This window comes from Cryptomeria japonica, chromosome 9 (genome assembly GCF_030272615.1).
Source record: "Cryptomeria japonica chromosome 9, Sugi_1.0, whole genome shotgun sequence".
Classification (NCBI taxonomy): Eukaryota; Viridiplantae; Streptophyta; class Pinopsida; order Cupressales; family Cupressaceae; genus Cryptomeria; species Cryptomeria japonica.
The window spans coordinates 313782229-313793488 of NC_081413.1; the positions used below are offsets into that span (position 1 = coordinate 313782229).

Here is an 11260-nt window from a genome sequence, read left to right on the forward strand (position 1 = left end):
CCTATTTTTTGAATGGAGAATAATATTATTTGATATACAATAATTGTCAATGGAGATAGTATTTAGATGTTAGAGTTAAATTGAGTATATATATATATAACTCCTTATTCAATGTCTCAATTTTGAACCATATAATTAGATTCAAAACCAACATAACTATTTTAAACTAATGCACATTTTTTTGAAACTTGAGATTACATGATAAAAAGAAATTATGGAATGATTATATAAGTTGTTATAAAATGATAATTAAGTGAAGACATATTTCCAAGACTCAATTTATTACAATTAGACCTTAGGTTTCATATATATAATGAATTTGTAACAAAGGCACTTAGCTCTATTCGCATAAGGTATCTCAAAAGAGTGACTTTAGGGTAGTTAAGGTTTTGGAGGTAAAAATAGAGTTATAAAATGGAAAAGACTAAATTGTTTAGTGCAAACTATTTCATAGTTTGATGTCCTTTCATAGATATGAGGAAAGAAATCTATCGACTTCTACCATCTTTGTGCAAAATCTAATGTATTTATTAAATGAAAATAAAAAGCTAAAAGAATCACATGAAAATTTATTCCCAAATGTATCCCATTACCTATTTACCTCTCATTAACTATTTCCCCATCTTCCAACTATATTCTTGTGGAATCGACAAGTTTGCCATGTTTAACATATCATTTTGCCATAACCTAATAAAATCTAGCTAGGCATCAATGGAAAGAAAATGGCCTTATTCATAATACCTCACCATTTTCTATTTCCCTAAGTTGACTTAATATCAAAGGAACAACAAAAGAAACGAAATACGATGGCAAAGGGGCATTTCTCTTTCCAATGGACTACTCCTTGAGAAGAAGCATCACCTTCAACCCCGATGGAGAAGTATAAACGAATAACACCAAGCAATCAAAGGGGGATCATTGAAGGAACAAAGTATCAATTTAATGGTAGATCATCTATATTACTGCAATCATTGTTGTGACAACATATTGGTATGTTGCATCTCTCTTATAAATTAAATGCTTATTACATAATATTATCTTTGAGTTCTATTAGGAATAAGGGATAGATAAATAGCCTACAATATAAATTGTATCATTAATTCATATATATACATTTAGCAGAGAATGCCAATAAGATTTATATTTGTTAATAATAGGGAAATCAGATTTATATAAAAATTATGCTTAATTTCATTTGTTTACATATATATTCATAATATGAGAGAATAATATACTCAAAGCTTAATCCTTAATCATTCTCTATTGCCCCTCATGAGGATAGGTTGATTTTGTTAGGGAAAGGCAATTGTAATACCTCCCAAAATAGGTGAGCCCCAAGAGGTGGCATGGACAAGTGTTCCTGAAACCCTTAGGTCTATTTGTGGAGAATGGTTTTCCTAGCACCCTAACAAGTAATTCCCCATCCTCTATTAGGGTTGATGATTACGAAAGAAGTAAGGATTGGGGCTTCAGTATAGTATCAATTGTATTATGAATGCTAATTGTTCCCTAGTTTATTGTTCTAATTAAGGCATAATGATGTATGTTAATTATACAAGCAACCTCCTAGTAGGGGACATTACAATTGGTATCAAAGCATGATCCCACCATCCTACAAGGTAAAGATGAATCATTCTACTCAATGAGAAGGAATCTAACAGTATGTGTATTCACATGTATGTCATTTGTTTGTGTATATCCATATGTATAATTCATGTTTTATGTGTATGCTTTGTGTTTGGTTCATACCTACTCCATGCGTGTCTATGGTTACTTTATGCTTAACAATTATAAGTATTCAAGTATAAGACCATTAAAAGAGTGTTGTAGGTTGCCTACTAATTATATGTGAAAGGAAATATATCAAACAAAATTGATATGTTCATGACAAATAAAAACAAAAAGAAATCTCTATCAAGCTCCCAACCATACATGACAACTATGGCAGTTAGCTTATCAATCGAAACCAGAGTTAATGATAATCAATAAGATATCAATACACCATGCAATGTATAAATCAATCTTTCTATGTTGTGAGTCCTATGAACTTATTTAGAAAGAACATTGCATTTAAGGTTATAGGGATGTTACACATCACAATAAAAATTAAAATAAATAAATCAAACAATTGTTTCCTAAGTAAATAATATGATCTCTTCAAGTACTTTAAATAACATTCATTAAACATCCTAAATAGCTGAAATTCAACTAACAATAACAACTATGGCATTGAACATTCAACAATAATTATTGAAAACTGAATCCATATTTTAGTGAGACACTAAAATATGAATATGAAATTGTATATATCATATATATATCGATATCTAATTGCCATGTAATGTAACATTCAAGGGTAAGCCCTTATGTTTTGTAATCGTGTCAGGAAGTGTAGTTTTTGATTAAGTAAAAACAGGTTTTAAGGGACCCGAAACCCTTTAAGTGTTGTTGTTTTGGATGTTTTGTCTGAATTAGCTGGAATGGAGTATGTGTTGACAGTCTGCATGAATTTTATCACTTTGTGTCGATAATGTATTTACTTTTATAATATCAATATAAAGACATATTTGCTGATAAAAAAAATCTATTTGTCATATTATCAATCACTGGTCATAATTATTTGAGAAAAACCACCACTTTTGTTTTAGTTTAAAAACCTTTTTATCTTGTCTCGTTTTAAACAAAAATTGACATAGCTTAAAAATTAGATCCTACACCTTGCTAGAGCAGTGATCAAATTTTCTATGAAACGCGAAAAACACCAATAGGAGAGTGTGTACAAACAAGAACATTTCAAAGCAAAAGATATTCCTTCCCACCTCTTTGAATAAAATAGATCATGGAGGAAGTGATGCACCCTGATTAAGGCAAACAGTTTTACAAAACTCAATTCTAATGTTGTAATTATTGTAATGATAAGCGTCAAGATATTTTTTTCAATGACCCATCAATCATGCTAGATTGCATAATAAATCTTCACAGAAATATTAGAGACATCAACTTTCTACTAGACGAAAGAATCTAATATATATGTCAGACAACACATACATGGGATCAATCCAAATCAATTCTTTACATTCTCAAGGGACGAGAGAAAACTTGTCTTAAAACTAACAAATTTCCAAATAATAGGATAACTCATACCTAAGTATATATTGGTTCAAAATTGGAAATATAACATAATGGCACTTGAATTCCAACATGAAGGAAAGATTAGAAGTTACAAGTCCAAACCATTTCTTATTGCTTGAGGACCAGCAATCTTGGGTAGGGTGGACCGTCATGTCCGCGCCTTATTATCTTTATGTCATGGCCTAATAAAATCTAGTTAGGCATCAACAAAAAGAAAATGGCCTTATTCATAAGACCTCGTCATTTTCTATTTGATTAAGCTACCCTAATATCAAAGGAACAACAAAAGAACAAAAGTTTGAAATTGTCTTACACTCGTAAGACATCACAATTCACTGATCATTAAACATATTGCAATTGCACATCTCCAGGGTCGAGAATATAGCAGACCCAATCTGATATTAAGTGGTAATTATTTGAATCGATCCTATTTCCATTATGGACATGCAATCTCCTCCAAGACAAGCTTAAGAGTTAGTTAGCATAATTTATAATATTTAGAAGAGGCAATTTAGTTATGAAAGAGCATGCGATGGCAAAGGGGCATTTCTCTTTTCAATGGGCACCTCCTTGAGAAGAGGCATCACCTTCCACCCCAATGGATAAGTATAAAAGAATAACACCAAGCAATTAAAGGGGGATAATCGAAGGAACAGAGTATTAATTTACTGGTAGATCATCTATATTACTGCAATCATTGTTGTGAACAGATTGGTCTGTTGTATCTCTCCTTTAAACTACATGCTTATTACATAATATAAACTTCTTCATTAATGCATATATATACATATAGCAAAGATAATGCCAATAAAATTTATATTTGCCAATAATAGGGAAAACAGATTTATATGACAATTGTGCTTAATTTTGATTGTTTGCATATATATTCATACTGCATGAGAGAATAGTATACTCATAGCCTAATCCTTAATCATTCTCTATTGCCCCTCATGAGGATAGGTTGGTTTTGTTAGGGAAAGGTTGTTGCAGTACCTCCCAAAATAGGTGAGCCCCAAGAGGTGGTATGGACGGGTGTTCCTGAAACCCTTAAGGAGTCCAAGATGTGTTATGAATGGGTGTTCCTGAAACCCTTGGGCCTATTTGTGGAGAATGGTTTTCCTAGCACCCTAACAAGTAATTCCCCATCCTTCGTTAGGGTTGATAATTAGGAAGGAAGAATTGGAGCTTGAATGTAGTAACTATCAATTGTATTATGAATGCCAATTGTTCCTTAGTTTAGCACTTTGATGTGGTACAGATGGGTGTTTCTGAAACCCTTGGGCCTATTTGTGGAAAACAGTTTTCCAAGCACCCTAACAAGTAATTCCCCATCCTTCATTAGGGTTGATGACTAAGAAAGAAGTAAGGATTGGGGCTTCAATATTATAACTATCAATTGTACTATGAATGCCAATTGTTCCTTAGTTTAGTGCTCTGATTTAAGGCATAATGATGTATGTTAACTATATAGACAGCTTCCTAGTAAGGGTCATCACAAACTTGTTTTGTTTGTAATATACTAATCTTTTTTTATATACACACAGATTTAATCCTAACATTCATATCCATAAGTTTAATTTTGTGAATCCTCTTACATGGATTTTGCAAATGAAATAACCCTTTGAAATATAGAACATAACTTACACTTAGGTATGCATTGCATTTCTTTATTTAGAATCTCAACAATCTGTATAATTGTGTCAAGAGGCGTATTACACTTATGGGTGGATATAAAAACCTCCGTCAATAAAAACTAAAAGCATTAAATTTGACATCTTGACTAAATGTCATCCTCGTTGGCAGAAGGATAAGGCATTCCACTCGTGTTGAAAAAAACAACAACAAGAAACGCATCAACACTAAACAAAAAAAAGAGGTAAATACAACTGCTTTGTTGCTTTAACCAAAATCAAATGTATAGAATTGATGTTTCCTGCTCAATTTCTTTGCACTGGATCAAAGCGAGTGTTTGGCATTGAGAAACATTCCTAACGTTCTAAAGCTCTAAAATAAGTTTTTAAATTGCTGTTATTCGAGATCATTTGGATTTAATTATTTTATGTTTCCGTCCATCTCTTTTTTAATGGATCATTGCACGTTCGTGCACATAAAGAATGTAGGTTTTTTTATTTTTCATTAGATTAGTCACATCATGTCTTCCTGTTTGCAGATTAATAATCGAATAGGGTTTGAGATTCCTCCCTACCCTTCCTCTCGCTCTACTCAAACATTGACCTCTGTTTTGGGTCAATTTCTCAAAACTTAATCTATTATTAGAGCCCAATTATCCACACTACGACTAAAATTCAACAATCATGAAATATTAAAAGGAAAATATCGATTTGATGTTAATGGAATTTGGTATCTTACATAGAGAATTGGGGATTTGGAGAGCTTTTGGCCACTTTTTAGTTGTAAACCTTTGGATTAAGGACTTTCTTGCGCAACATTGTATAAGCTCTTAGGATTCTTCTTCATGTCTACGGATTCTAAGAATTTTGCCATCAATTTTTCTATTTCTCCAAGGATTTGAGAGTTCTCTTTTTCTCTTTCACAAATCTGAATCATCTTGCTATTTATTTTTCTCTTTTACAAATCTGAATCATCTTGCTATTTATTTAAAGTGGATATGACTACAATATTAGAGGACCCAATTTCTTGTGGTGAGCTTTTTCGACAAGTGTATGGGATGGGAGAAGGTATAAATAAAGAAAAATGAGAAGGCTTATGGAGAACAAATCCACCATTTGTATAGAAAAACTTGGTGCTACAGGAAAAATCCCCACAAGAACAGTGCAATCAAATTCAGCCCTTGAAGAAAAGATAGCACTGCCTACAATAATAGATTCCATCCCCTGCCACCTCCTCCAGAAAGAAATACCAAATCACAGGATTGAATGCATAATTTAATGTACACCACTAGACTACAATACCTTGAATCTGGAGACTTTTCTTTGGCACAAACTGAGCCTAAGCCTATCCCTCAGAGAGAAAGAGGGCTCAAAGTTGCCACTGAAACCCAAAGAGCATCTCAAGTGTATTCGGAGAGCAATATTTTTGTTTTATCTTCTAAATCGTAGATCTTTCTAATTTACCATTCATGTTTTTGGCAATATGTTTCTCTTCCTGGAAGAAAACAATATGGATAAGCATCATTTGTTTTACTTTTTAGCACACCAACAAAAACAATGGTAGAGAGAAAATTATGCAGATTTCATCATTAGAATATTTTATTTGCAGTCGTTAAAAATCATTAGCGATTAATATCAAAATATTAACCTGGTTCTTCCTTTTGAAACTCATTTTTAACAAAACCATTTATCTCGGGTTGGAGTTGGCAACAAATATGGCTATAATAATCATACAAGCTGAATGATTCTCAACTTTTTCATGGTTCTGTTCTATTTCATTGAAAGCATAAAGATGGAAGACTTTAGGTTTAAAAAAAAAAAAAATGATTCCTTGCAGGTTTGAGAAAATGAAACATCACATCGCTAAATTAGAAGTTTTAAAGTTTAATTTGTACAGCTTACTGTTGATTTATAAAATTAAAGGACTTATTTGTTATACTCTGAAAGTTTCTGGAGATAATGAGTTTAAATAGTATGTGAGTCTTTCTGATATTTATTCATATTAAAAAGTATTAATTTTAAAAATCTGTGTAATGGTAAGGTCTTAACAATTTTGTTAAATGATTAATTATTATTTTGGTACGATAGGAACTAATCGGTGACCTCGCGCTCAAAATGGACATTAAATTAAATGAGAGTTCATACAAATATGCATATTTCACCATTACATCTTGACCTCACGTTGAAGTGTATGAGATTCCTAAATTAATCAAGTATCTTTAAGCATATAGTACTCACAAACATGGATGTAAACTATATATAGACAAAAAGAATACTCCACATAAGTATTGGGATGCATTGACTCTCATTGTGTGTGTTCATTCTTTGGCATATGTGCTTCATGGGATCTATAGAATAAGCATAGAAGAAGTAGCTTTTATCTCACTCATAAAAATTAGGCATATTTTAAGAATCTAGGAAATCGAAAATCATGAAAAGTGATACATGCTGCTTTCATGTTGCATATCAAACAATGCCACTATGTGGTAAGATGAGTCTTGAAATAGGCACCTATAATTGTTTGCAATCTCAAAATAGGAGTGTTACTGACAAGATTTGCTATCACCACAATTAATTGCATCTATGTGATCTAACAAATTAAAAGAGAGAAAAAATACATGGAAGTAAATATAATCGAAGAATAAACATCTAGAATAAGAACACTTGTGTAGGTACATGAGACATTAGGATGAGAATATGCCTCCAATGTAGCATTAAAGAGCATGAGCATACAATGGTAAGGATAAAACAATAGGTCCTTAGTGATTATAATAGAATAATATATCTAAAACATATATTAAGGATACACATTTATTTATTATTTATTAACTATAAAAAATATATATTAAAGATATATATACTTATATTTATTATATGTTATAATAAAGATTTAATGTTAGGATTAGACCCTAATGTTCAATTAGGGTTAGATTTACAGTTAGAATTCAATGTTCAATTAGGGTTAGATTTACAGTTAGAGTTCAATGTTCAATTGGTATTAGGGTTCAACACACTTATCCTTGACATTAATGCAAACTCTAACCCTAACTCTAATCATTATCCTAAAATTTAAAGTGTTTGTGTTGGGGTTATGATTCAACTTGGCTTACGGTACAATTGGGGCTGAGTTTAATTAGCCTTAGAATTAAGATAACAGTTCACACATTGTTTAGGGTTCGTTGAGGGTTAAAGTTAGGTTTCAATTTGAATTCGAATTAGATTTCAATTATAGTTAATGTTCACTTAGAGTTTTGGATTATGGCAAAAACAGGTTTTGATGGGGGCCCAAAACCCTTTACAGAAAGGATTTTAAAAGATTTAGAATCAAAGCTTTAAAAAACTATCCAAAACAAGATAGGCTAGAAAGCATAGAACATTACAAACAGCAAAAGCCCAGACGGGCAGCAAAAAACCAGCAGAGAGACCGAACCCACAAACAAACAGAACCAACAACCCAACTACATGAGGCTCTTGAGGATTTTAGCCACCTCTGCCTCCAGGGTACTCATCTTTTCAGCTGCAGCCTTAATTTCCTTGTAGTCCACATTCTGAATGGCCGCTTCATCAACCTGGATCGCATCAATATCATCTCCGATGGTAACAATAGTTATGTCCTGCTGCATACTATCAAAGTTATTTACCATTGCATTCATGGCATCTGCAGTTTGCTTGACAATCTTATGGCTGCTTGACATAATAGTCTTGAGGGTGGCCTGGATTTTCTCATAGCCAGCTTCCACATTGGAGATTTTATCCTCAAACCCTTTTTTCATTTGATCAATACCTTCTCCAGCCCTTTTAATGCACTCTAACACCGATTTCTTCTCCTCCTCGGACCACTACCTAGCCTCTTTCTGATTGCCTTGAATATTACCCACATGAATGGCCTCCATCTTGCTTCCCAGTGCCCTCCAATTCAGTGTGACCTCTTTTAGCTCATGAAACAGCCACTTGAACATACTGAAAGTATCAATGGCATATTCCCTTGCCATACCGAGCACATCGTCATAGTCCTCCTTCTTACCACTAAGCTCGGCACATTTAGGATGAAGATATTCATGACCCGTAACACCAATATTAGCAGTAGTAGTGTCGGGGGGCGACGGAGGGGGAGACTGAAGGTTTTGGCTACCCGACACCTTGCTACCCTCCATCTCAACCACAGAAACCTCAAGGTTAGATTTAGGGCCACTGGAAACAAGGGTAATCCTTGGCCACCGAAGTAGAAGAAGAAGAAATCACAACTTTCTTCTGCCCTTTTCTGCCTTTTCCCATAGGAGACTTGGCCATTGGGATCTTTTAAGACTTGGCTTTTTTAAGAGGGGGAGGAGACTAGGCATCAAATTCTGAGTCAGAGTTCTCACCAACCGACTCTCCAACACTAGTAGCATCCTCAGAGGAGGTCTGAATAGAAACATTTGGAAAAGGAAGAGCACAGAAGTGGGAGTCTATCAAGACTAAAAGCCCTTCATGAAGGAATGTTCACTTAGAGTTAAAGTTGAGTTTTTATTATCATATTTGAATAAAAATTGGTTTACTCGAAAAAACCTCTCACCATACTTTACATATATTTCTCTAAATAGGTATGTCAGTTTAGTTGGCTCCACAAACAATATATAAGAATAGTGTGAACTATTTACATAAATTATAAGCAAGTATTGTAATAAAAAAGGTGATAAATAAAAAATTTACATAATTTTTTTCAAAACACTTGAAAAATCCAATTGATCAATTTAAAAAATAGAATAAACTGAAAAATAACCTAACCTGAACGTATCAGCGTAATGCCTGGACTGAACAAACTTGAACAGTCATAGCATCCCATGTTTAGGTTGCGGAACCTTGAGTGCCATCCTAAAGCAAAGCCTGAGCATAGAGGGACATCTTGAGAACCCCAATCCTTATAGCCTTAGACCTTCCAGACAATCATCCCCACTCAAATCACACAACAGGTATTTTATCTCTGCAACTAGAGGATTTTGGAAGCGGGGTTATGCAGTCATATATTTTGTAAAAAATATATATATAAAAGTGCATTAAGAGTTGTGCCTCCTATGTTTCCTGTTAAATATGCAACTCCATAGTAAATGGAGGAACTGATCATGTAGTCATATATTTAACAAGAAATTTAAGAAATGCCTCGTCCAATACAGTTTTTTTATAGATATATGTCTGACAAAATATATGGCACTTCCGAGGACTTCTGCCATTCAGGTTTCCCTTTTCTTTTAGCTGTAGCACATCAATCTCCCAAAATCTGCATAAGTTGCTCCACAATGATGGAATCCCCTCTTTGCCCCTGCCACAATTCAAACCATCATCATTGCCATTATAATAGGTCTTTTGTTTTCCTGGTTTTTTTAAACCCTTTTCTTCGGACTCTTTGTAGGCCTATTAGATTGCTCATAACTATTGCTATTAAAGATTTCATTTGATCTGGAGTAGAAAATCCTAAAGCACTTGATAAGGGCATGAAATGCGAGGGACAGGAAAAAGCTTAAAACAGTTCAGGTAAGGATGAGTATGATACCCAGAAAAACGCAGCCACCATTAAGGCACTGGAGCCTGCCTCGCTCTCCATTACCCCCTGCCAGGGCCTGCGCAATCAATCCCTCTACCCACGCCATCTTATCCCAAAATTGGGGCTCTGTCTCACTTTTGTTGCCAAATATCTGATGGAGCTCTGTCACAATGGCATTGGAAAGATTAGGGCATGAATCGCTGAGGTCCAGTTCTTTCTCCGGCTTCTCTCGGCACACAAATCGTAATCCCTCTCCTGCCGTCCTCGATTTGAATGAATTCATACTGTTCACTATCTTCAGGGTTAGGGTTTCAGGGGTAGTGTATATAGGTCTGGTTTGTAATTACACTTGCAAGTTAGATGTTTCTTTACTTTGTACATATAGGTTTTGTAGTATAGTTTAAGGTGTTCAATTTATAGAATTTTGTTATAAAGTGTATAGTTTCATAAATAATGAAAAAATTGTATAGTTAATAGACGAGTCATAAATTATCAATTTGGGTATAAGTTTCAACAATAATTAAATAATTATATTTAAATGATATTATTTAAAACATTATCTTTTTATAAATCTTAATATAATTATAAATTAAATTAAATTATATCATTTTAATTCATTAAATGTTTTATATTTTAATTAATTATATTTTATATGTTATTTCTATAATTTTATATATTTGGTAACTTTTAATCTATTTTTGAAATGTTAAATACCCTACTTATATACTATCATTTTCTTTTTTCTGAAATCTCATTATTAAATTTAAAACAAAACTTTAAATTTTTAAATTCTCTTATATTTCATAGACATGAAACAAATCTCTAATATATTGAAAAAAAAATATTATATTTTGACATAAAGACGTGATCTATTTATAATTTAATATATTTTCTCAAAATCTATTTTAAATCATCTTCACCTTTGGCATTAAAAAGTAAATGAACTTTAAAAATTTATGCATAAAACCTCATTTCC

At 32.9% G+C, this 11260-nt stretch overlaps 1 protein-coding gene across 1 annotated transcript; it reads right to left on the reverse strand.

Moving 5' to 3' along the window:
- Positions 1-9406: 9406 nt before the first annotated feature.
- LOC131078737 (uncharacterized) lies at positions 9407-10666 on the reverse strand. Its single transcript, XM_058016505.2, has 2 exons — positions 10294-10666; positions 9407-10062 (listed from the first exon to the last, which is right to left on the reverse strand). The coding sequence occupies exons 1-2, from the start codon at positions 10565-10567 to the stop codon at positions 9992-9994; spliced, it is 345 nt and encodes a 114-aa protein (XP_057872488.1). The 5' UTR covers positions 10568-10666; the 3' UTR covers positions 9407-9991.
- Between the last annotated feature and the right edge of the window lie 594 nt (positions 10667-11260).